This window comes from Arvicanthis niloticus, chromosome 17 (assembly GCF_011762505.2).
Source record: "Arvicanthis niloticus isolate mArvNil1 chromosome 17, mArvNil1.pat.X, whole genome shotgun sequence".
Classification (NCBI taxonomy): domain Eukaryota; kingdom Metazoa; phylum Chordata; class Mammalia; order Rodentia; family Muridae; genus Arvicanthis; species Arvicanthis niloticus.
Window position 1 is genome coordinate 19,706,737 of NC_047674.1, and position 26,903 is coordinate 19,733,639.

Below are 26,903 nucleotides of genomic sequence, written 5' to 3' on the forward strand. Positions count from 1 at the left end.
AACAGAAACGCACCAGCTTTATTCTGAGCGCCCGATTGAGCTTGGAGAGCCGGCAGATGGGCAGACAGTGTCCAGGTTTCCTTTTAAAGTTCCACACTCTCTTACTTCCCTTGCGCCTTTGGAAAGGTACACAGCAGCACGAGGAAGGGACAGTGTCCTTTCTGTGGGAGCACAAGGCTTCTGCAAGGACACCAATGCTGGGCCACAGCAGCTCTCTAACTGTAGAATGCACAGTGAGAATACACTGTGGATCAAATGAAAACAAAATGATTCCGTTCGTTCGGTTAAACCGACTGTCTTTATTGTCTTTATAAAATAATTAGAAGTCACTGATTACTTTAGCTAGAAATCATCTTTTCAAAAATTTTATTTTTATTGAGAGGGAAGGAGGGAGGGAAGGAGAGGAAAGCGGAGGAGAAAAGAGGAAAGGAGAGGAGTGGAGGGGAGAAGAGAGGAGAAGGGGAAGGGGAGGGAGAGGAAAGGAGGAGAGAGGGAGAGGAAAGGGAGGGAGAGGAAAGGGAGGGAGAGGAAAGGAGGGAGAGGAAAGGAGGAGAGAGGGAAGGAAAGGGAGGGAGACGAGAGGTAGAGGAGAGCGTGCGTGAGTCTGCATGTGTCTGAATGGATGCAGGTGCCCATGAAGAGACCAAAAGAGGCCAGTAGATCCCCTGAGTTGTGAGCTGCCTGCCTGCCATGCATGCTGGGAACCAAATTTAGGCTCTCTGGAATAGTATCAAGTGCATTTAAACGCGTGTCTTCAGTCAGCCCTCATTTTTATTTTTAACATTTTAGATTATCATATAAAGTAATTGGTTCCATTGTGTCATCTTTATACATATACATCCTTATACTTCATTGTCACCCCTTCCCCTCCTCACTATCCTCCTTTGTCCTCTGTTCCCTTTTAATGGTTTCTTTTCTTCCCCTCCTGATTTTTCAGCCCATGCATTCTGTTACCGTCTCTGATTCCCATCTCTGCTAAGATCAACTCCTCCTCTCATGTTCTTCTACTTTGGGGACCTACATACATATAGAGACAACGGCATGCACACACATGAAGTTTTAAGTTCAGGTCCTACAGATGAGAGACAGAGCATGCCGTACTTTTCTTTCTGTGTCTTGTTCATTTCACCCAGGTTGGCTGTTTCAAGTCGCATCCATTTTCTTGCAAACGTCATGATTTCATTTTTTTTTTTTTTTAAAAAAAAAACCTGCATAAAATTCTGTTGTGTGTATGGAGCTTGGAAAATCCAAAGACTAGAGTCATTCCTAGCAGAGCAGAGGTAGGCTTGAACTATACCTTCTTCTCTGCAGGGCACCAGGATCAATTCCTTCCTGAAGAATGTCTGTTTTCTAGAAGGGGCATAATAAGATGTTGTAACCTCTCATAAGATGTAGAGACCAAAAGCAGTTACTGAGTTTAAAGTAACTCCCTTGTTTTCTAGTGTCTGAAAGATCTGATTTCCATTTGGTGGTACTTCAAGTGGTTTATGAAATATTTATATAGGGAAGGTCTGCTTCTTTCAACTCTTTTGTATTCAAGACTTCACATTTAAACCTGCCCAAGATCCAATCAATAGGAGAATGATAATGTACAAGAAATTACTTTAAACAGCTGCCAGACAGTGGTTTAATTCAAGTCAGAACAAGCCTGTGAGGAAGAACATTAAGAAAGAACCTGTCTTCGACAGCACAGAGGAATTGTTTGATGATAATTCAGAACGAGCTAACCCGACTGTGCTCAAATGACTAATCAGATAGTGGCTAGTACAGGAATGAGATAACTGTTACAGTGCCTCTGACTGTGGTATTTCTTAGTGAAGGCCTTGAATTACATTTGAAACCACTCCCTAGCATCATAGTTTTAGTTCTGGGCTGGGCTTTGGTCTGATTGGCTGTGAAGACTTTGGGAGAACAGAAGTAGTGCTGAGGAGAGATGAAAATACCAACTCTAAATTCAGAGGTTAGAGGTATATTCTGCTTCTGCTCCTGCCCAGCCTAGGATAATGATTGATTTTCTCAGTGCATTGCCTTTCCCCTTTCCCTTTCTTAGGGTTATTGGTGTGATTAAACACCATGGCCAACAAACAAACAAACAAACAATCCCCAAACAAATAACCAAAAAAGAAAATCAAAACCAAACCAAACCAAACCAAACCAAACCAAACCAAACCAAACCAAACCAAAACTTGGAGAGGAAATGGTTTATTTGGCTTAGGCTTCCACATAACAGTTCATCATCAAAGGAAGTCAGGACAGGAACTCCAACAGGGCAGGAACCTGGAGGCAGGAGCTGATGTGGGGTAGGTCATGGAGGGGTGTGTTCCTCATGGCTTGCTCAGCTTGCTTTCTTTCCTTTTCTTTCTTTCTTTCTTTCTTTCTTTCTTTCTTTCTTTCTTTCTTTCTTTCTTCCTTTTGTTCTTGCTTTCTCTCCTCCTTCTTCTTCTTTTCTTTTTTGAGGCAGGGTTTCTCTATGAAGTCCTGGCTGTCCTAAAACTTGCCCTGTAGACTAGGCTGACTTCAAACACTGCTTCCCAAGTGCTGGGAATAAAGATATATCTTCTTTATAAAACAACAAACAAAGAAACAGACAGACAAAACAAAGTAAAAGGGGCACTAAGTTTAAATGTCTGTCCTCTCCAGAACTTATATTGAAATTCAGTTCACACTTCTGCTGGGTTAAGGGGTGGAAAAAACAGAAGTTGTTACACTAGGAAGACTCTGTCCTCATGGGAGGAATCAGTGTTCTCATGAAAGCATGTGTTTGGCTCCTTCTTGTACTCTCTTGCCTTTTCACTTTCTATCATGTGATGATGCAGTAGAAAGGCTCTGGATAGATGTTGGCATCTTGCTATTGAACTTTCCAGCCTCCAGAGTTATGTGGGGTAGAGGTGTTTGCCACCAAGCCTGATGGCCTGAGTGCAATTCCCAGGACCCACATGGTAGAAGGAGAGAATCAATTCCTGCAATTTGTTCTTTGACATCCACAGCATGCACATCAAAAATAAAATAAAATAAAATAAAATAAAATAAAATAAAATAAAATAATGTAACAAGTATTAGTTACCTTGTTTTTGAAATTTACATATTTTTATAGACTTGTGTTATGTTTTGAATCTGAAGTGTCCTCCTTGGACTCATGTGTCAAACACTGGGTCCCCAGTTTGTGCGGCTGTTTTGAAGGCTGTAGAACTTTTAGGAGATGGGTGTGGCTAGTGAGATAGGCTTTATGGGTTGACCTTATCTGGTTCTACTTGCTCTAATTTTCTATTCCCAAGTTGCTCCCCACATTTCGGATGGCTCCACTTCCATAGCCATGCCTCCACATCTTGGCAGACTAAAATCTCTCCAACATTGAGCCACAGTAAACTTCTCCTTTCTTGTTTATGTCAGGAATATGGTCACAACACAAAAGCAATACAGCCTGGAAGGCTGATGTGGTACTTGGCTGGCACTTTCTAACTATATGCCTTATCTCCAAATTCTTGACTAAAAAAACAGCTAATATATTGCCTTACCATGACAAACAGAATAGATTAAAATAGTATTGGCTTTGTTTACACTAACTCTAGAAATTCAGTAGCCCACATGTGGTGGTTTGAATAAGAATGCCCTCCATATTTGAATGCTTAGTCATCAGGTATCTATATTATTTGAAAGGATTAGAAGGATTAGGAGATGTGGCCTTGTCAGAAGTGTGTCACTGAAGTGTGCCACACCAGTCACAGCCTCTCTCTCTCTCTCTCTCTCTCTCTCTCTCTCTCTCTCTCTCTCTCTCTTTGCTTACAGATCAGGGTGTAGAACTCTCAGGTACTTCTGTATCACCACACCTGCTTGTGTACCACTATACTACCTGCCATGGTGATAATGAGAAAACACCTGAAATTATAAGCAAGTCCACAATTAAATGCTTTCTGTTATAAAACTTACCTTGATCACTGTGTCTCTTCACAGCAATAGAACAATCACTAAGACAACATGTCTTTGTGTATGCCAGTCCAACTTTACAAAACGATGGTTCTCAGCCTCCTCTGTTGTCTCAGTCCATTTTCTGCTACTCTCTGGAAAGTTTATAATGAACAGAACAATGATAGTAATGCAATACTTGCATGGTGTTTACTACATGGGCACTTTGGAGTCAATAGCTACAAGCTCATGTTCTGTTCCCCAGAACTAACCACATGACTCTGCATATGTGGTTCACAGGCGTAACTGTCTCCTCTGGATTAAACATGACTCTCAGTATCTTGAAATAAATAAGCTGTGCTGTCCCACATAAGATGGGGCCTATTAATAGTCTAGCATGGAGTGAGGGAAGATGCATGGGGTGCTCATGAGCCCCCCCCATGAGATCCCAATTACCACTGTATGAGAATTAGACAATTGATCAAAGTGAGTGGGAATCCTCTGTGGTATAGCTGTCCTTCAGGTGACTTGCTGGTGGCATAGCTGTGCCACTGATATCTCTGTTAATAACCCCAATAAATTCATTGCTTCATGAAGCTGGACTTGGGTGGAATCTTTTCTTTGGTCTGTCAGTTTTTATCCATGGTAAATCAACATTTTATTATATTTTTTTCCTCAGGCAAATTTAGTTAATGAGTAAAGCTGGAGAAGTCCTCTGATAACTGGAAAATTCAGCATGTAGTCTAGACAAAACAGTATGACAATGTGTTTCATCCTTGTAATATGCCCTTAAAATTAAAGACATAATACTTAAACCAAACAAACCCCAATGATGTTCCCTAGAAAATTCAGAAATTGACATCAGAATATAAACTCTTTAGGTCCCCTATTTCAAAGTGTTAAGAAATTAAAAAAGGGATTGCTTAGGCAAAACCTTAACAAATGAAAATGTGCCTTTAATTTTTCACAACCTTTTCGATTAAAAACATATATTATTTGGCTTTATTTGTTTGTGTCTTGATAGGGGAAGTGAGCAGCCCTCTCTGTTACTCCAGGAGGGGGTTCCTTTTACTTCTGGTAATGGGCCAGAGAGCACAAGGACCACCTGAATGATGACACCAAGGCCAGCAGAGGGCGCTGGAGTGGCACAAAATTAGGACTTTAAGAGGTTTCAAGTAAAATGCCAGCAGGTGTGAGGGAAATGCAGGTGCTATTGGGGTTCACTCTATGAGTTACTCCTGCTGGACACAGATCTGTCTAGGTTTTGAGGTCACCCTATAATGCAGGAATTTTAGGTGTCTTCTAAACAAAGGGTTTGAGATTTGAGATCTAAACAGGCTTGGTGGAGGCCAGGCAGTTCACCTTCTGCTTCCACTAGAGGGCTTTCAACAGCCCCTGACCACTAGATCTGCGGCATTTGTAAGCCTCTCATAAAGTCTCTACTTTCTTATTAGCCCAGTGTTTTACAAATTACCTTTTGTGTTCTCTAGAAAATCTTCCCAGTCTGTTAATGCAAAAGAATAATTTTTCCTTCTCTCTTCTTCCCTATTCTCCCTTTTCTCCGTTTCCCTCACCTTTCTTCTTTCCCTCTCTCCCCCTCCTTCCTTCCATCTCTTCCTTCCCTCTTCTCCTCCTATTCAGGGTTACACGTAGCCCAAGTTAGCTGTGAATTCCCTAGGTAGCCAAGACACATCTTGAGACTCCTGACCCTACTGTATCAGCCTTCCTACTACTGGGGATACCGATGAAGCGAGACATCCCGGCAGGTTACCCCTCCTTGCTTTAAGTTTTGCATAGGCAGGGGTAACTAGTTTTAGAGTCTATTCATAGTAGAGGCTGTGAAAGGCGGTTGTGAGTGGAGACAAAACCGACTGAGTTTTGCCCAGCGGATTTGATCTCCGTCTCTGCCACACCAGGAGCAGCCTAACTGGGAGGATACAACAGCCCTCGAAGTAGGTCACCGTGAAATCTCCTTCCCGAAACAGTTCAGCAGCAAATGCCTGCTGAAAGGGTTCCCACAGTGTTCTGGGAGGGAAATCAAGAGACCCACTGGGTTCCAGCCTGGGACCCAGCCTGTCTGGGTCTCAGTTTTATCCTGTATTTTAAAATAGGGTTGGGTACTCTGATCCCCCGCGTTTGCTACCCCAAGTCTCTTTCTGCTCTTGTGAGCTGCTAGTTGGGCAAGGTCGGGCGAGGAAACTGCCGGTTCAGCACCAAGGACAAGGGCTCCGGTCTTGGATGTACAAGGTCAGGTCCTTGAGAGGTCCGCTGAGTTCTCTGGTGGCGCGCGAGAGCTGTGAGTGCTGGGGACAGGGACAAGTATTGTGGGAGCGGGTGGAGCACCCGTGAGAATAAGGTCAGGCCGATCCCGCTGCTGTCTCACAGATTCTGCGCCAAGAGGTCGCGAGTGGCAGCTGCGAGCCATCTGAAGCGGTCTCTTAAGCCTGCCGGGGCCTCTCCATTCACTTTATCCATCCCAGCATCGCCTCTCTCCCCTCTTCCCTCTCCCAGCCCAGGGCCCCCACCTCTGTGTCTTCCTGCCTTCCTTTGGACACACCCACGACTCTGAACCCTTGAGGCTGGGGACCGAAGACAGCCTTCCTGCAACTTGCTGAGACGCTGAGCAGAAGGGTTCTCATCCCGTGTCCTCCCGCCGGGCGCCCAGCCACCGTGGGCCCCGCCCCCGGCCCCGCCCGCGGTTGCCCGGGGAACCACGGGCTCCCGCAGCTGCAGGAGGCGTCCGGTCCCGCTGAGCAGCACCAGCCGCTGGCGCCGCTGCCACCGCCATCTCCGCCGCTAGCAGCGCCGCCGCTACCGCGCCCAGCTCCGCTCCAGCTTCTGCGTCCTCTCCGCTCGCTATGCCTCCCCGCCGCGCCCAGGCGCCCGGTGCCCTGCTGCTGCCCGTGGTGGCCCTACTGCCGCTGCTGCTGGGTGCTGGGCCCCAAAGCGGCTGCCTGGCCAGCCCGGTGCCCGCCGCGCCCCTGACTGCTCCGGGACCGTGCGCCTCGCAGCCCTGTCGGAACGGGGGCGTGTGCACTCCGCGTTCGGTGACCGAGCAAGAGCATCCCGCGGCCGATGCTGAGCCCAGCTACAGCTGCACCTGTCCCGTTGGGGTCTCTGGCACCGACTGCCAGGTAAGTAGACACTAAAAATCGCCCAAAGACACTTTGGCCGCTAGGGTTCCAGTACTCCAGATAATAGCTTCTGTTACTTTAGGAAGGGAGTTCGTAGATGCAGACCCGGGGCCCACCCTTCAAGTGAGGCTCTGCTGTCCATCTCAGTTCCTTGGCAATGCCAGCCAAGGCTCTCGGGGCGTGTCCTGTGCTCCAGGGGCCCGGCAGCTACCCCATCTCTGGTACTCGTGGATCTGTCATTGGCCACCAAGTGGCGCGCCCCTTCCTGGAGGCCCAGGCTGAACACCGGCTTGGTGCCTATTGAGGCAGATCAGAGAAGTCAGTTCTGGGAGTTCCCTGTGGCCTCAATGTCCAGCTGGGCTCAGTTCCTGGTGCTACTGGACACTGCATGGATCAAGAATGCATTACGTGGGGGGCAGGATAGTGGGTTCTGTGCCAGGTGGTGGGGCACTTTCCTTCCTTTCTTCCACCCAGAAGGCAGCCGGAGGCTGAGAGGACAGCTGCCTCCTTTGGCCTGTGGCCAACCCTTTCTGAGCCTGGGTGGTGGTGATGTTGGAACAGGTGGAGACATTCGAGGGCATCAAGCTGAGGCTTGCCTAGTCGCCCTTCTGGCTGGCTGCACTTGCAGCCACTGGGGAGTCTGAGGAAGCTGTGATCCTGTGAAGGATGGGAGGCGGCCAGCAACCGTCCTTGAACTGGAAATGTTCAAGAGGGATCTGACAGAAAACAAACGCCGATTTTGCAAGTGTGCTAAAGCTCAGGGAGCCTACAAATGTTTTGAGTCTTGAATTGGTAGCTCATTGTGTGCGCACAGCTGATCCTCTAGGAAGATGAAACACACACACACACACACACACACACACACACACACACACACACCGCATTGATCTTAAATAGCCAGATTAAACCACAGGAAAATGACACGTAACTGGGATCGGCTTTCTTTTTTACATTGAGGGTGGAGGAGTTTGTTTTGTATAAATTAATACACTGATTGAAGACTTTAAGACTGCTCTGAGTAGCTCTACTTTTAAATGAGGAGGAGGCCACCCTTCTGATGGGATTGGCTTTCATTTGTTTAAATAGAGGTGAGTGAGATAAAGAGGTTTGACCTTGGCAGACAGCCTCTTTTTTCCCCTATTACAATTTTTTCCCACATAGTGGCAAAAATTGGAAACCTACTCTTTCAATGCTTTATTTCTTCTCTTTGTTAACTGGTTTCAGTAAGTGTTAGTTCCCTCAAGGGGAGAAAGAGGACAATGATGGGATGCTGTGGTATGAACATCCAGCAGACTTCAGACATGGGCATTCTTGTGAGGCAATGCCCCGTAGAGCCGTCCAAAGTGTCAGGGACAAAATCTGGCCTTTGTGAAACAGAGACCAGTAGGTCGGAGTCAGAGGATGGATTTATACTCATTTTTTTTTCTCTTCTGGAAGATGATAGTTTGTCCTGAAGAATGGAGATGTCCAACTGCTTCTATGTTTGCATGCCTGGGTTCCTTCTTTGAGAGGAAATAGGTGATTTAGACTCAGGGTGTAGTAGAAGCAGATAGGAGAAGAGAGATATCAATTTAGGTGAAAAGAGAAAGCTAATTAGACATTGGTCCTTTAATACAACTCTGACATCTTTGTGTAACTCTAAAAAATGGATATAGAAAATATTCAAAAGAGGGAAAGAACTCTATTGCTTTCCCAAAGACGGTAACAGAGAAGCACAAATATTTGGTTCGATATCTAAGGTAATTAATCCAGAAGGGGCCTCACTGTTCCAGAAGCAATTGGTTCACAGCAGAGTTGGGTTCTTCCACAGCTCCCGCTCCAGGCAGGTTTGTCTGTGTGAGTCTGCCCACCCAAGGAGAAGCAACACAACATGCTCTGGGAGCCGACTGGTGAGAGTAAGGCATCTGCAAGTCTGACAAGAAAGACAAGCAAAGTGGGAACTTGATTAGACTCAGTTACTCAGGAGAACTTACTAGATGGTTCAGAGCTTTATAGCCCATAAAAATTGATTCCTGGCGATTTTAATTGGATCTTTCATGAGCTCACAGGAAGACTCCTTATGCTCACTTTCTAGGCTCTCAGAAAACAATACACAGAAGGCCGCCTTAGCAGAGAAGACAGAAAAAGAAAAGAAAACAAAAGAACAGAAACATACATACAGATATGCACTGGGTGTGGTGGTGGAGTGGAAGTACATGGAAGTGAAGGCAGGAGGGTTAGGATTCCAAGATCTTCTGACTACATAGCAGGTTCAAGGCCAGCTTGGACCACAGTAGACTGTGTCTCAAAAACCAAACCCAAACCAAACCCAAATCAAACCAGAAACATATACATGGTTAGTGACAGATAAGAGGACAGATGTTACCTAGTGCTTGGTGGGAACCTAATGTTCACTGAATAGCACTGAGATTGGAAATTTACCTGTCTCTTAAACAGTGACATCCGCCTCCACCTATAAAGATAATTCATGCCCATGGCAACATTATAAACTATCTCTGAGGTCTCATTTTGTTTTGAGAAATGTAAACAAAGCAACAACAACAATAGCAAAACCTTATAAATCACGAATCAGCTGTCTTTCATGTTTCTGGGCCCTTACAGGATCTGGAAATGGGGTGGTTCAGGTTTGAAGTCAAACCTCTTCTGTTAAACCCATGACGAGAGGTGATGGAGGCGATTGGGGTGCAGTTTCCTCATCTTCAAACTGTCTTGCTGTGTTTGTCATGAGGAGCCTGGTGACCATGGTGTTTGACTGCCGGCAGCTTTTGAAGCTTGCCTGCTAGTTTTCCTGCTTCATTCTACATTCAGGCAAGCTGATAAGCAGCCTGGGCACTCCCTCTTTTGATCCTGCTGATGGGAGGTTCATATGCTGGTCCCTGAATGATGCATCTGCAGCTCAACCCCTTAACTCCATTATCCCAGGCTGGTCTCCTCCTTTTCCTATTCACTCAAATCATGATTACAGGTCCTATCGGGATACTTTACTACAATGGCAAGCGAATGGATACTGAATCAAAGAAATGAGCTGGGTGTGGTGGTGCCCACCTGTCATCCTGTTACTCTTGTTGTGGAGGCAGAGCCCAGGCCAGCCTGGGCTACAAAGTGACCCTGTCTCAAAACCAACTAATGGACCAACCCTCTCCCCCTCCAAGTCCCCAAGAGACTGGGGATACAGGAAGGTGGCAGTTGCCAGTGTCTGGCCTGTTGTTCTCTTCTGTTGAGAGGTACAGAGGCATCTGCCTTCTTAGCCTAACACATGGGTGGTTCAGTGGTAGAATTCTCATCTGCTTTCTACTGGGGTAGCCATGGAAGCTAGGGATTTTTTAATGTGGATTGTATTTGTTTGCAAGGTTTATTTTATTTTAATGAAAGAATCCTTTGCCAAATATGCAAGCAGTTAGACACCTGTTTGTTTGTTTGTTTGATTTTTTTTTTTTAATCACACATTCCCTAAGGAACTCATTCTCTGAAATGAAAACAGAAATGTATCAATTTCTGCACTTGGAGAACAAGAGGGCACTTAATAGCCACTTTTTTTATTTAAGTTAATGGTATTCATTAAGCTGGTTCTAGAATCTTCTCTTCTGATCAAGTATGCTAATTTGAAACAATGTTTCAGTTGAACAAATCCACTTCTGACTGAGAAATTTTTTGGTGTTGCTGGGGATGGAAGCAGTCTTACAAATTTTATGCCATCAGTGGATCAAGTGACACTCCAGCTTCTGTGTGAGATTTGCTATAACTAAGGGGTCTGATTATTTGCATTTCATCAGCCTTTTTTATTGGACTTTTTAACACACATGCACATACACTCGAACATGTGAAAGCCCAAGAGAGTGTGCATGCACAAACACTATTGTGGTATCTGCAAACTATCAGCAGTCAATTGCAGTGTCTAAATTCATTCTCTCCCTCTGGCTTCTCTATGAATTGTTTTGTACTCATTGTTCTTAAACCTCAATGTTCCTATCTCTGAAATGGACTACTACTACATGCCATATTTTCTTTCTAAGAACTGTGACATCACAAATGAGAATCTTAGAAGAATAAAGACATATATGAGAATAGAGATAACAAGCTATTTTTACGCCTTCATTCATTTATGTGGTGGCAGGAAGGTCAGCAGGTGACTTTCAGGAATCAGTTCTCCCTTCCCTCCATGTGGGTCCCAGGGGTAGACCATAATCAGGTTGTCAGTGTTGGTGGCAAGTATCTTTCTCCACTGAGCCATATTGTTGTCTCTGCCACCCTCTTGAGACAGTCTCACTACATAGCACAGACTGTGTAAAAACTTGGGTTTCTCCTGCCTCAGCCTCTTTAGTGTTGGGCTACAGGCATGCATTACAGCCATAAGAATGACTGTTTAAAATGTTTGGGACAATGGAAAGTGGTACACAAATAGAAAGTATAAGCCAAGGACAGGTAAGATTCTGCACAGAGCCTTACCAATCTAAGACAGAACTGCATTGCTTTTGATAATGCATATTCCATGACCGGTAAGGAAGGCATTCTTGGCAGACAGACCTAAGACAGGCTCAGTCTTGTTAATGAAATAAAAAAGGGGGAGAAGTGGAGAGCCTTTGGGGCTGCTTGGTAAGAATCTGACATGGGACAAGGACAAGAAAATGGGCTGCTTGGCAGGAATATGACACTGGCCAAGGACAAGGAAGTGGGTTTCAGGCAGGATTCTGACGTTAGGCTAGAACAAAGAAGTAATTTCAGGCAGGAATCTAAATCTTAGGCTAGAACAAGGAGGTAGGCTTCAGACATGAAAATGACTTTGGGCTAGAACAGAGAAGTAGGCTCAGATACTTTGGTCATCTTGATAAGCTGTTAGAAACAGTGATTACAGGAGTGTTCACAGAACTTTATTGCCTTGCTTGTTCTTTGATTATTTGTATTTATTGTCTTGCTTGTTCCTTGACTATTTGCATCTATTGTATTGGTAGTCCCCCAACCTAGAAGTGACCTTAATACTTGCATGTAATTAAATGGTATAAAAGCAAAAAAGAGGAGGGGGGATGGAATAGGATTTTTCTAGGGAGGGGAAATAGGGAAAGGGGATGACATCTGAAATGTAAATAAATAAAATATCCAATTTAAAAAAAAAAAGACCTATTTTTTTTTTCCTGTATAAGATCAAGTTTTGCCAGTTAAGTCAGTGTCTGTGGTTGTTTTCCTTCACTAAACAGGTTCAAGGTTTTCTCTCTACTAGAGCTATGTGTCATAGGCCTTTAAAACCGCAAATTATTACAACTTTTGCTCTTTTATTCTGAAACAAATGTTTGCTGAGTAAAATTTCCAGTGAGCTGACATTTCCTTTGAAATGAAAGAGTTTTTTAAAAGTGTCAAAATTCTTGTAACAGTTTTAAGGAAAGAAGGAAACAGTTGATTTTTCTATGCTTTTCTTATATCTGTGAATGGTATTTTCAGCCATTCATAGGAAACATTACCTTCCACAGCCTGGCTACTTGACAAAACACATTCCTGTCTTTAGTGTCTTTGCTTAAGCATCTCATGACATGGTACCCAACATCCACGGTGGCTTTGTTTGTGTCCTCATTTCATGGGCATTCACAGGGGAAGAAATCCTAGTCTGCAGTTGAAGGGCATTTGAGTCAGAAAGCAGAATGTCTGGCTGTAATTTTAGACATCCTCTCCAGCTCAGGAGGTAGCTGTGGCCACAAGTTACTCAACCCAGAAGAGCCGCTGCAGAATCCAGGCCCCCAGTGAAACATCCACCAGCATGACAGTTTTATAGACAAGATGTCTTCCTAGTTACCCTACCCCGCAGTCCTTTCACCTACAGTGGAGGTCAGTTTTGGCTTCTTATTAAACTGCAATGGAGCTTTAACAAGTACGAGTGTCTAGGTTTTAGTGTCCTCTGTCCTCCAGATTCCAATTTATCCAGTGATCTGTGTTAGGGCTGGGCACTTGTAACACTACATTCTCCGTTGTATTGTCAGGTTTGAGATGACTCCGCCCCCAACTCCTGAGCATGTAACATGAAGCAGAAAGAAGACACTCATATATACCTCTTGTCATTTACACTCAAAGGTGGTCAGTTTCTGAATCCAGGAGTTCCCAGACAGGTTCCTCAAGTGATATATGCTTTCTGGTGGACTTTGAGTGGAGAGAGTACAAGTATGCAAGTCCCTGGGTCAGAACCTGGGTGCCCTCCCCATTGGTGACTCCTTTCTCTGAGGGTTGGTTCCCTATTCTGGGAAGCTAGGATCCAGAGGCCAGCCTTGAAGGTAGTTACGGCTTAGAAAAATCTAGCCCGTGCTGTGCCCATAGGAAACACCGATGAAAGACATTCATCTCCAGTAGTTTTCTCTTCTGACATTCCCCACCCAACAGCAAGGAAGCAGGGCGAATGGGGGCATGAACTGATTGTCCTGTGTGTACGTGTGGACTTGGAAGTCAGCGGATGATCTGGGCTGACATCTACCTTGTTTTTGAGACAGAGTCTCTTACTGACCTGGAGCTAGCCAATCAAATAGGCTAGTCTGGCTGGCCTATGAGTGCCAGGGGTCTGCCTGTCTTTGCATTGGGATTATAAACATGTATCACTTCTCCCAATTTCTGCGGCTGGAATTCAGGTCCTTATGCCCTCAAGACAAGCACTTAGCCAACCATCTCTCCAGCCCGACTGATTTTTTTGAATAAACTCACCAAGCAATCATGGTGTGCATTTTAAAGCCCTTGTCTTGAACAGGAGACTCCCTGACCTCCCAGCTAAAGCAGTTCCACCTGAGATTGAAAAGGGGCATTTCTGTGCCCATACAGGAGCCATGTCCAGCAGTGTTACCAAACTGAGCCTGTGTTGCCCTGTGTACCACGCCCATTGCTGAGAGGATACGTTTTGCAAAAGTTTGAAGTGGTGGCATGCGAAGACAAGAGAGCTGTTCTCTAATCTTCTTCCTCAAGGCTAGGGTGTTGGGATCTTTATGGGGTGAGTCAAGGTAGAAGTTAGGTCAGGACTAGTTGGTGATCTTCACACATGGTGCCACACTTCATCAGCAGTTACCATAGTGACCCACACGTCAGAGGCATTTATCTCTAGCTCTGAAGTTGGTACCTTCCCCCCCCCCCCCCCCAAGACAGGGTTTCTCTGTACAGCCCTGGCTGTCCTGGAACTCACTCTGTAGACCAGGCTGGCCTTGAACTAAGAAATCCGCCTGCTTCTGCCTCCCAAGTGTGGTACCTTTTCTTTTCTTTCTTTCTTTTTTTTTTTTTTTTAAGTGCAAGAAAGTACTTATGAGCAGGTGAGATGGGTTAAATCTAAGAATTATTCAGTTTCCCCTCAGTCTTCAGAGGCTCTTCACAAGTACAGCTGCATAAGTAGCCAGCCTAGGTGGGCCACAGCTGTGGGGCCCATGGACCAGAGACTGAGCCTGAGGACAGGAACCATGTTTAGGAGAACAGTGCATGAAGATTCTTAACAGGTCTGTTTTTTAAAAAAAAATTTTTTTTAAAGTTCCAATATTTTATTTTTTGTTTATGTGTATATGTTTGTCTGTGTGAATGCCTGTGGATTCCAGAAGAGGGTATTGAATCCCCTGAAGCCAGAAATAAAAGGTGGTTGTAAGATACCTGATGTGGGGTGCTGAGGACCAAACTTAGGTCCACTGCAAGAGCAACAAGTGCTATTAACTGCTGAGCCATCTCTCTACCCACAATCTCTCTCTCTCTCTCTCTCTCTCTCTCTCTCTCTCTCTATATATATATATATATATATATATATATATATATATATATATGCAGTAGCCCTAGCTTTTATATTTCTAATAATCTTTTAAAGCTACTTTTCAAGGCTGGAGAGACAGCAGCATAGGTAAGTGAGTCTGATGCTCAATTGTGAGGGTCTGAATTCAGATCCCAGCCCCCATGTCAGAAGGAGCTTGCTAGGGCTGCATGCATTTGGAACCTCAGATTCTGGGAGATGGAGACAGGAAGATGACTGGAGCCAAGCTCCAGGTTCGAGAGATCCTGTCTCTGAGGAATAATGTATAATGTACAGGGTGACAGAGCAGGACAGCCGATGCCTGGAGCAGACACAGGTATGCTTTGGGGCCCTCTGCCCTATGTACCTGACCTGTTTTTACCTCTAGTTCTCTCTAACCTGGTGTACATAAAGAGAAACAGAGTTCCTAGCTGAATGGCTGAATGGCTCATGCCTGTATCTCTTGGAGAGCTAAGGCAGAAAAATCACTGTAAATTTGAAGCCATTCTGGATTATATAGCAAGATCCTGTCTAAAAAAGAGGCAGTGTTTTTGCTGTAAATGTGTGCGTGTCTCTCTGTGTGTGTGTGTCTCTCTGTGTGTGTGTATCTGCCCATATGTTCATATGTGGGGGTATTATAGAATTTACTCCACTGAGAAAAACAGCTACCATCTTTGTCAGATCAACTGGGCTGGCTTGTAAGAGACCAGCAGGAGCATGCCTGTAGATGGTTGCCATTCACTCAGAGAAAGAAGAGGTGGTGAAGGTTATTGGATCTTCATCTGGGATCCCAGCCATTCCTCCAAGCTTTACATTTGTATAGAGTTCTGCTCTAACCATTCAGAGTTTTAGCCACTAGGGTTCAGGTGCTAGCATTTGTAGGCTAGGTGTCAGGATTTCCATTGCTTTGAAGAGACACCATGACCAAGGCAACTCTTATAAAAGGCAAACATTTAATTGGAGCTGGCTTACAGTTTCAGAAGTTCAGTCCATTATCATCATGAAGAGAAGCATGGCAGCAGGTGAACATGGTGCTGGAGGAGCCGAGAGTTCTATATCTTGACCTGAAGGCAGCCAGGAGGAGATAGCCAAGAGGAGGCTCTCTTGCCACAATGGGCGGAGCTTGAGCATAGAGACCTCACCCCGCCACACACACACTTCCTCTTCCTCTAGTAAGGCCACACCTACCCCAACAAGGGCACACCTCATAATAGTGCCACTTCCCATGGGCCATTCAAACACATGAGTCAAGGGAGGGTGGGTGTCAAACCTATTAAAACCACCACACTAAGACAGGTTAATTAAGGGGGTAGGGTGGGGAGGGTGTCCACCTATGCAGCTGCGGAAACCATTGTGCTGGGTAAAGACTTTCCAGTGTGGGTACTTTGGGATCACCGTGGTTCTTGTAAGTAACTCATTATCCATGCTCTGTAAGTAAGACAAGAATCACACTAGTTCTCCAGGTTGAACTTTGGAGGAAGCATATTTTAGTTGGCTTTTAGGACCTTATATGAAGTGGGTGGAATTGTTTATATCTCCTAAGGGAAGGAACTCTTAGAACATGAGGCCATGAGGCCATAAGTGTCTTCCTCAGTTATTTTACACTATTTTTTTTTTTTTCAGACAGGTTCTCTCACTGAAGCTGGAGCTCATTGGTTGTCTAGGTTGGCTGGCCAGTGAGATCTCAGAGTTCTCCCATCTCCACCTCTACAGTACTGGGTTCACAGATGCCATGCCCTGCTATTTCCATGTGTACTGGGGATCCCAGCTCAGGTCCTCAAGCTTGTTGATGGAGCCCCTGAGGTCAGAGTACTCCAGGGCAGGTGGTAGCCTTTTCTTTTATCTCTGCCCTTGATGGGTGTGCTTGGACACCTTGGTAATGGCCTGTTTCTAGGAAAGCTTGTGCATCAGGAGAGAGAAATATTAGCCTACAAGGTTTTGTTTATGAGTGTGTGTGGGGTCCCTGCTAAGTTACTATTAGCTTAAAAGTGATTTTGTCATTCATTAGTAAGATGGTTGGAAGGATTAAGAGTGGCCTTTGAAGAAGCCCTGGCAATATCGGCCCCATCCTAACCCTATTGGTTTATATAAAAGTGGGTATAACCCCCAACTAACTTGGTGACAAGCTGAGTTCAGGTGTCCTGACCTGCTCCATATAACTTTCAGAGTACAGTCAGACTTGTGGAGGGAATGGGGGCTTAGAGGTTGGGATGAACAGGTTTTAGTTTCTGAATGGATGGATGCTTCAAGCTGTTTTCTTAAAAAAGTGAAAGTTTTTTTTTTTTCCTTAAAAGAAAAGGGGTGGGCTTTTAAAAGAGGGGGAGGAGTGGAGGAGGGAGTGCTTTGAAAGAGACACTGCTATCTTTTGCTCACAGCTCCTGCAGCCAAGAGCATCCTTTAGAATTCCAACGCTGGCACTTGTCTGGTTATCGTACTTAATTTAAAGAAGGATTTGTAATTACTTCTGGGTTTCCGAGGCAGCCTGAAATTTCTTTATGGGCTGAATTTTCTGAGCTGGGTGGAATTACAAGGGAGAGAATGTATCAAATCCCTGATTACTTTTGACTTCTTCTTTTAAAAAAAGTTTAAATGACATTATTTGTGTGTGTGTGTGTGTGTGTGTGTGTGTGTGTGTGTGTACATGGCATAGTACAGGTGTGGAATTCAAAGATGAACTTTTTTTTTTAATAAAAAATATATATGATATTTTCTGATCGGGGTTTCCCCTCTATCATCTCCTCCAAGATCCTCCACACTCATCCGACTCCATGACTTATTTTTTTCTCTTTCTCTTTAAAAAACAGACAAATAAAAACTAACCAACCAACCAATCAACCAGAATGTTAAAAACAAACAAACAAAAAAACCCCATGAGACACATATACATACCAAGACATACACATACATACACGCAAACACCACAAAAACACAAAATTGGAAACCATAACATACAAGCAAAAGACCAGTAGGGTAAAAAGTGTTCAAACAAAACAAGATGAGACCAAAGAAATTTCCAGAAATACCATTGAGTTTGTTTTGTGTTGGCCACCTGCTGGGCATGGCTTCCTGCTCTTAAGTGTAATCTGTATATTCAATGAAATTCCACTGGGGGGGGGGCTAGTTGTTTTCTTTGTAAGCAGTTGTCACTTGGTCATAGTTTCTATGTTAGCAGTGGGGATTCATGTCCACTTCCCCCTCTCAATGATGGGACATTATGTGGTTTGAACCTGTGCTGGCTGTGTAAGCTGCTGCAGTCTCTGCAAGGTCACATGTGCATCAGCCTTGTGTGGAGAAGACACTGTTTCCGTGGTGTCTTCTGTCCCTTTGGCTCTTCCAGTCTTTCTACCTCCTCTTCTGTTGAGTTCCCTGAACCCGGAGGGGAGGGGTTTGATATACACACCTCATTTAGGACTGAGTGTTTCCAAGGTCAGAGGACCACTTTTGGCATTTCACTCTCTTCTTTCATCATGTTAATCCCAGGCATCAAATTCAGGTTGGCAAGTACCTTTATCCCATGCACCAACTCACCTCCCATGGTCCTTCTTTTCCATGGGAGATCAGAAGCTAAAAAGGACCACACAGTGGAGGCTGAAATACAGATTCCTAGGTCTTCCCCTATCCCCTCATTCTGCTTAGCTTTCCTCAAAGGAACAAGAAAATCTCTTGCTTAGTTGAATGTATTAGAACAAGAAAAATGCTCAGTGTGTCCCATATTACTTTAGGAAGGTGTGATTTAACAATAATGAGACACTTCTTTTTAGGTATAATTTACATATCCTTAAAATTCACTTGTTTTGTCATTTGTTCCTGTGAATTTTAAAGCATCATGTGATGGTTTATATATGATTAGCCCAGGGAGTAGCACTATTAGGAGGTGTGGTCTTGTTGGAATAGGTATGTCATTGTGAGTGTGGGCTTTAGGACCCTCATACTAGCTGCCTGGAATCCAGTCTCCATCTGGCTGCCTTCAGATGAAGATGTGGAACTCTCAGCTCCTCCTGTACCATGCCTGCCTGGAAGCTGCCATGTTCCTGCCTTGATGATAATGGACTGAACCTCTGGACCTGTAAGCCAGCTCCGATTAAATGTTGTCCTTATAAGAGTTGCCTTGGTCATGGTGTCTGTTCACAGCAATGAAACTCTAACAAAGACACATCATTACAATTATCCTGTTTCCCAAATATCTGTCAGCCCTCTTTGATGTCAACCTTTCCCATCTCCAGCCCAGGCAGGCTGTGGCCTTTTAAAGAATGTTTCATAAACAGAATCACACTCTAAGTGCTTTTCCACTTCGTAGGAGCCTCCCCTCCCACTTAATATAATTTCATGTGTGTGTTTTTGAGAGTTTGAGATGGGCTTTGACTATCATTAGAAAAGAATATTCCTGGAGTTCCACAAAGGAACACCAGACAAAGCAAAAGTAACTTGGCAAGACATTTTTTTTTTTTTTTGTAAAAAGGGTGCACCATGACCCAGACTAGTCTGTTTAACAGCCCATATAATGGTGATGACCTCTGTCTCTCATCCCTAACATAGGGGGTGAGGGCTTGTCTATTTCTCACTGGCTGATGTGATTGGAGAGGAGCAGAAAGGAAAAGAAGGAAAGAAGGGTGTGTGTGTGGCTGTGGTTAATCAAGTCCTGGGAATGCAGGGGAGACTTTGTGTAAACAAAAGTGTTCTGGGTTTGGAGAGATGAAAAGATTTACATAAAAGTTTTATAAGATGGGGGGGGGGATTTATAGAACATGGCTCTCAGGCTAGCCACCTTTGATAGAAAACAAACAAATAAGCAAACAAAACATTTTGTATACAATGTAGCCCAGGCTTGCGTTAAACTCACTATGTAGCCAGGGCTGGGTACAAAACCTGTGGCAATTCTACTGCTTCAGCGTCTCAAAAGCTGGGATTATGGACATATATGGTCATACCTGGCTAGCATAATGCCTTTGAGATGGACTCCTGTGGCCCCTGGTATTGGAAGTTTGTTCTTTATTGATGTTGTACCTTGTTGTGTACCTTGCTACAATTATTTATCTCTTTGCTGGATGATATCATCTGGTTGCTGATCAGGTTTTGGTGATTGATTATGTATAAAGCCATCTCCCTAGTCCCTTAAAATATGTTTTAAAATAAGGGAGAATATTTTTTTTTATAAGTTTTCTCTTCTTATTTTTGATTTATTTTCTTTTGGGCTATGTTTCCTTCACCTCATTGATTTGTAATAGTTCTTTACTAATGAAGGAAAGTAGCGCTTTGTCTGCGGTGATGTTGGCACTGTTGAAGAATTACATTCTGGCCAAAATTTATACTGCTAGGGTTGACTCTCTTGGCTTTTAATAACATACTGTTGGTACAGCCTTAGCGTATGCTTGTTTTAAGAAAGGCTGTCATAGTTGGGCAGTGGTGGCATACTCCTTTAATCCAAGGCAGAGGCAGGAGGATCTCTGTGAGTTTGAGGCCAGCTTGGTCTACAGAGTGAGTTCAGGACAGCCAGGACTGCACAGAGAAACCCTGTCTCCAAAAAAAAAAAAAAAAAAAAAAAGTTGGCATAAATCGTATTTAACTATTCTTTATGTTAATATTGGAATAAGGCAACTTTTTTATTAGGGATGTTTTCTTTTTTCTTTTTTCCTTTTAAAAAAGAACTACTCAGCTCCTCTGCCCTATAATATAAATCTGGGGGATTAACTCCGATCCTCCCAAATGGCTTGGCACCTTCTTATTTTGTTAAAGTTTCCAAGTTAATTTTAATGCCATCATTGGTGAAGAGAGCTTTTCTTTGAAGTGCCTGATCACAGGTGTAATGCTCTAGTTCCAGAAGGTTCTTCTCCATTCCTCATGGACAGGGAAAGGATCGGCTTACTGTTCAGTAGGATGCAACGGTCCCATGCGTTACTCCTCACAAGGTATTCTTAGCTCTTTTCTCCTCAAGAACAACCTCATTAGACCTGACCATCAGGTTTCTGTGTTTCTCTGTGTTTATTTTCACACTTTAAAATTGGTCATTTTGAGTGTTTGTTCTTGGTTTCTCATTGTGCAAAAGAGAATTCTTTTATCTCTGTGCAAAAAGCCTCATAATGAGACAAATAATAAGAGAGAGACAGAAAAATGAGAGCTAATATTAGCATTTTTATGAAGCCCAAAATAAACTCTCAGCTGGAGAAAAGTAGATTTAATATTATTTTTCTTTTCCTTTTACAGAAGGAGGAAGGGATGGGGCACTATCTATTTAGAGCTATTCTGATCCAAAGGGAAGTTAGTTAACTTTTTGTCTCACACAGGAAATACCGATGTGTCCAAGTTCAGTAGTATATGCCAGCAGCTTAAATAAAACCATAAACTGGTGATGTCACGCACGGTTTTTATACTTAACCTTTTAATTTCATTTTATTTTCAAGACATGGTGTCACTATGTAGCCCAGGCTGGCTTCAAACCTATGATAATCCTCTTGTCTCAGCTTCCCAAGTACTGGGATTACTGATGTGGGTCACCATGTTGAGCTTGCTTCCTGTGATTTCAATGGACCACACATATCTTTTGTATGCTTCAAAAGCTATTATTATTGTTGTTTTGAGCAGAGTCCATCGGAATGTAGGGGAAGCCAAGATCGTGGTCTTTTAACATTTATCCTACAAGTGATACGTGAGCATGTGTGCAGACAACCCTTTGCTTCTCCTAATCTCGTACTTTACTTTTGGAAACACAGAACCCTGGACAACACAGATGTGGAAATACCCTTCCAAAAGATGGATCCACAGGGAACCTTGCATTGGTTGAATTCCTTTCCTTATTCTCCCTCCCTAAAGATCCTTTCTATAGTGAAATGTAGTTCTCTCTCTCAGAAAGAGGAATTTTAAGTTCTTGCCAGGGTTCCTCAGTAGATGCTTCTTCTGAGAGCTTCAGATTGAAATTGCTTGCCTTTGGGAAGACGTGGAGAGTTCTAAAGTGCTATTCTTAGGGTTCTGGCTACGGTGCATTGGAAGGGAGTTTTAGACACAGTGGTGACCTTCAGTGGTTGTCCTCTGGGTGGATGGCAGTACAGAGGGCAGCACAGCGCCCTGGGACATTTGTACGTTTCCCATAGCAAGGCAGATCTGGGATATCTCATCATGATTTTTGATTTTTTTAAATTGAAGTAAATGTCACATAATATGAAAACTAGTACTGATGCCTACCCCTGCCCCCCCCCCCCAAAAAAAAACAAAGCTTATTTTAAAATGAACAATTTAGGAACATTTGATTCACAGTCTATTTCCAGAATGGGATAATTGGTATTGTTTCTCAACTTGACATAATCTATAACCACCTAGGAGCCTCTGGGCGAGCTTGTGGGGGATTATATTGGTTACAGTAATTGAGATGGGAAGACTCACTAGTGTGGCTTAAGCAGCAGCAAACAAGAAACCATACCTCAAAATGAAAGGTGAAGACTGATATCAAGGTTTTTCTCTGACTTCCACATGTGCCCAGCTGCACAGGGCTCCTGAAAGTGCTTTGATAGCCAACAGGTTTTTTTTTTTTTTTTGAAACTCTGTACAGTTTCTGGGTCCCGGTCCCCATCAGGTGCATTCAGTACCTCAAGAGGAGTAGAGACTCCCCAGTGATTACCTCGAGCTGTAATACCATCTCAGCTACCTTGTTTGTTAAGGGACTCCTTCATGTGGGTTGGTGGCTAGTAGCCATGTTGTAACTGTTTAATGAGTTCCTTGTAAATGAGAATTCAGAGTAGGCTGAGGGTGGGGAAGGACCCCTGTCTTTGCTGATGTGCCAAAATAGGTCAAAAGGACTGGAGATCCCTTGTTGCTTAGCAACCACTTCTAGACTCTTTGGCTGCTTTTCTGATTCTTGTTAATTCCTTGGGAATCAGGATTTGGACCTCAGAAGCTCAGTTTGTCTTCTCATGCTCAGAGGTGTGTGTGTGTGTGTGTGTGTGTGTGTGTGTGTGTGTGTGTGTGTGTATGCACGTGTATGCACCTATGTCTATTATAGGGGTAGAGGGCAACCTTGAGTGTTAAACCTTAGGTGTTGTTCCCTCTGGTTTCCTTTCCTTCCCTTCCCTTCCCTTCCCTTCCCTTCCCTTCCCTTCCCTTCCCTTCCCTTCCCTTCCCTTCCCTTCCCTTCCCTTCCCTTCCCTTCCCTTCCCTTCCCCTCCCCTCCCCTCCCCTCCCCTCCCCTCCCCTCCCCTCCCCTCCCCTCCCCTCCCCTTCCCTTCCCTTCCTTTTTTTTTTTTTTTTTTTTTTTATCAAGGCTACTCACCAACTTGCCATGGTTGGACTGACCAGAAAGTTTCACGGACCCACCTGTCTCTGCCTCTACCACACCCTGCCTTTTATCAAACTTAGAATCAAATTCAGGTCTTCGTGCTTAGGTGGCAAGCACTTTACAGACTGAGCTATCCCCTCCTTCAACCCTGAGGACCAGAGATGCTCACAAAGCACTTACATCATCAGTCAGAGTCAACAGAATGCCTGGTTCCCACCCAGCCCTTTGTTCCTGTGGCTTGGAGTCTCCCAGGTCTGTCTCACTCACAGTCTGACCCTACAGTGTTCAACTTTATGGAATGTTGGGGAAGTGAGGACACAGAGTTCTCTGGTCTTTCAATGCAAAGTAAAACCATATAGGAATCTGACTCTTCCAGTGGCCATGTCTGAGTTCTGAGTCTAGTGGCAGCATGTTGAAGGTATCTGGGAGGGATGTAAACTTTAGAGGTGTGTTATACGTGGCCACTTCCTGCCTCTCCTTATTTCCTGGTCTACTGTGATGTGAACCACTGTTACCTGCTATCATCATGGTCTCCACTGCTATAATACTCTGCATGACTCAGTTACTGAATATAGACTGGCCCTTTCTAAAACCTGGAACCGAAGCAAATCTTTTTTCTCCTTAGTTGTTCTGTCAGGATTTGGGCAGTGCAAAAGTCACTAATCCACAGACAAAGATAGGCAGGAAGTCCTTCCTAAGGAAATCAGGAAATGGAATAGGAGACGGCTGATATGCCTTCCTGCTTTCTTCATGGGGCTCACACTTCATATTTGGGTGCCATTTCAGCAAAAATGAACACCTGTCTGCATCTGCAGCCAGATCTGCTGAGACTTCACAGACACACTTTTTATGGCAGCCATGAACAAATGCTGTTCCTCTTGGTCTCCATGTCTTTTATTTTAAGCAATAGTGTCTTATGATGAAGAACAGAGTTAAGGTAGTTTTGAAATACCATAGTGCATGTGTTAGGAGGACAGTTAGATAGTGAGAATGGCTACGGTAGCCATGCTTTAGTTTAGAAGGGGTGTGTTTATTAAGGATAAATCAAGCAGCACTGAGGGAATAGCTCAGCATCACGTGAGACTACATCACCAGTGAGAATTTCTCTCCCTTCTCTACTCTCTTGTTACAACGTGATATGAGGGGCATTTCGTCACCTAAACCTGTGATCCCAGTGCGACCATGAAAACAGACAAACAAACGGCAAGACACCAGACACACTCTAATTGCGTGACAGTCTACAAAATACTGGATTATTGTTCTATACAATGACCTAGGTCTTCAAACAGGGAAACGTTGTGGCAGAAACTGTCTCTTTGAAAGAGAAGACAGAGGAAGCGCAGTGTGGGGCCCTGCAATAGGAAAGCAGCTCTGGGAAGAACTAAGAGAATCTGAACAGAACCAGGCCTCTAGATGCCACTGCACTACTGTGGCTTCATTAACCGGATGGATATCACACAGGAGCATGAGCCATGTGACAAGGGAAACGAGGTGCGAGCATGCAGGAACTCCATCCGTGCTACCCATGGAACATGTCTACAGTTTACAACTATTAAAAAGCATTTATTAGGAGAAAATGAGCTTCTTGGTTTTTTGTTTGTTTGTTTGTTTGTTTTGAGATAGGCTGTAGAGGAGGCTGGCCTCAAGGTTCGAGATCCACCTGTCTCTGCTTCCTGAGTGCTAGGATTAAAGGCGTGTGTAACAACCGCCTGGTGAGCTTTTTGTTTTTAATGCATATATGTTTATGTGTTATACTTTTCTACTCAATCAAACTTTTATAGTCACAAAACATTTCTCTCACCTCTTATTAGATATATGCTGGTGAGTTCTTATTGTCAACTTGACACAGACTAGAGTCCTCTGGGAAGAGAGAACCGCAATTGAAGAATTGCTTCCAACAAATTGTCCTGTAGGCGAGTCTGGAAGTGGGGGTGGGGGGCACTTTCTCAGTTGATGATTGATGCTGGAGAGCTCAGTCTCTTGTGGATGGTAACTTCCCTCGACAGGTGGTCCTGGGTTGTACAGGAAATCAGTCTGAGCAAGCCACAAGGAGCAAGTCAGCGAGCAGTTTTCTTCAGTGCCCTCTGCTTCAGTTCCTGGCTTTAGGTTCCTGCTCTGAGTTCCTTCCCTGAGTTCCCTGGATGATGGAAGCCAAGCTCGATCAAATTCTTTCCTCTCCAAGTTGCTCTTGATCATGGTGTTTCTCACAGCGACAGAAAGCAAACTAGGTCAATGTTTGTTAACTTAATGTGTGTTTTGTCTTGTGTTGCTATAGAGGTCAGTTTTCTTTCAGTTTAGTCTTTTCTGGTGTCTTTTCCCACTTGATTTATTTTCTGCTTTTTGTATCTTCTCTTCCTTCCTTTTGTCTTCTTCCTCTTTTCCTGTTCCCCTTCATCTCTCTTCTTCCTCTTTCTTTCCTTTTTTCCTCCTCTTCTTTTCCTTCTTTTCTTCTTCCTCTCCTCCAACTTCCTCCTGCCCCTGCTCCTCTTCCTCTTCTTATTTATTTTTTACTTATTCTTTTTCTTACCACCACCACCACCATCATTGTCATTACTATTGTAATTACTGTTGTTCTGTGCTCTTCCAGACCAAACCCAGGCCTTCCACATGCCAAACAAGCACTGAATGCTGTCCAGACCTCTTTCTTTTTATCTATGGTTTATGTCTCATAGTAATTCATTTAGTTGAATTTCAGGTCTTATGCAGTTCGATGGCATTTATCCTCTAAGGGGATGATGTGGTTGTTTATATTTACAACTAGGTTGATTTCTGTGACATTGCCATTCTGGATCTCTCTTAATTGTGTGGTGTTAAACATTTGGGATTCCAACCCCATATGGGAGGATTTTTACCAGGTATATTGCATTTAGGGAGGTTTAGAACCCCAATACTCTAGTTCAGCAAAGCTGTAGTCATCTTATTATTATCTCCCAGCCATCTGATATCTTTTGGAAAATTCAGTTACTGTTGGAGAAGAAGACTTTCCCATGCTGGACACCTTTTGTCTTCAAGCAATATTTGTTTAGGATTTTAGTTGTTCTTAGCAGGATGACTGGTCTGTAGTCAGGTTCAACTGTACAGGGAACTAAGACCAAAAGGCTGAATCTGATGATAAAAAAGTCTTATAACTCTACAGACATAAGACATTGTATGGCACACTGATTCTTTCCCTAATGTGCTGTTCTCTAGAATGACTGGGGCCTCACATAAGCTCGACAAGCATTCCACTACAGAGCCACAGTCCATCTCCGCTGTAAACGTTTTAGAGTCAGGATCTCACTACGCAGCTAAGGCTCATTTAAACCTTCCTTGCAATGCCCTGGCCTCAGACTCTCAAGTGCTGAGATTCCAGGCATGTTCCAGAACACTCAGCTGGCATTCATTCTTAATTAATGGACATTGTTAAGAATAGACTTGGACACATCATAAACATTAATATTGTAATGCAATAAACAAAAACCGAAGTAAAGGATAAAACAGCGGTCTCCAGGTGTGTGAACACACTTAAACACAAAGAAAGGATGCAATTCTGATCTTCTGCCCTGTTTTCCTGCAACACTTGTCACTGTCTGTTCACTTTGTAAACTTTTCTGCTGAAATATAAGCTCCATGAAATGACTGTGTTCTTTCCACACCTCATATGTAATCCAGGCTTTTGAAAATACAAGCACATCTTGTCATTTCAGCAAAACAATGGCTGTAGTTTCCTGACTAGGGCTTATGTCTTCATATATACATATACATATACGTGTGTGTGTGTGTGTGTGTGTGTGTGTGTGTGTGTATGTGTGTTTAACATTGCCTGGTTGTAATGGGTCTTGCATGGCAATTTTTATTAGTTTTTGTGAAATTTGACAAATGTCCAATAAACAAGCCA

At 43.8% G+C, this 26,903-nt stretch overlaps 1 protein-coding gene and 1 long non-coding RNA gene across 2 annotated transcripts in view; one reads left to right on the forward strand and one right to left on the reverse strand.

Moving 5' to 3' along the window:
• Positions 1-319: 319 nt before the first annotated feature.
• Positions 320-6,562, reverse strand: LOC143434825 (uncharacterized). The gene is made up of 3 exons (XR_013104621.1): positions 6,429-6,562; positions 3,928-4,058; positions 320-2,972 (listed from the first exon to the last, which is right to left on the reverse strand). It is a non-coding gene; the product is annotated as an uncharacterized LOC143434825 (long non-coding RNA).
• The window catches only part of Dner (delta/notch like EGF repeat containing), a 294,143-nt gene continuing 273,121 nt past the window's right edge, over positions 5,882-26,903 (forward strand). The window contains exon 1 of the mRNA XM_034521799.1: positions 5,882-7,037. Within this exon, the coding sequence (XP_034377690.1) occupies positions 6,762-7,037 (276 nt within the window). The 5' untranslated portion in view covers positions 5,882-6,761. The remainder of the gene's footprint in view (positions 7,038-26,903) is intronic.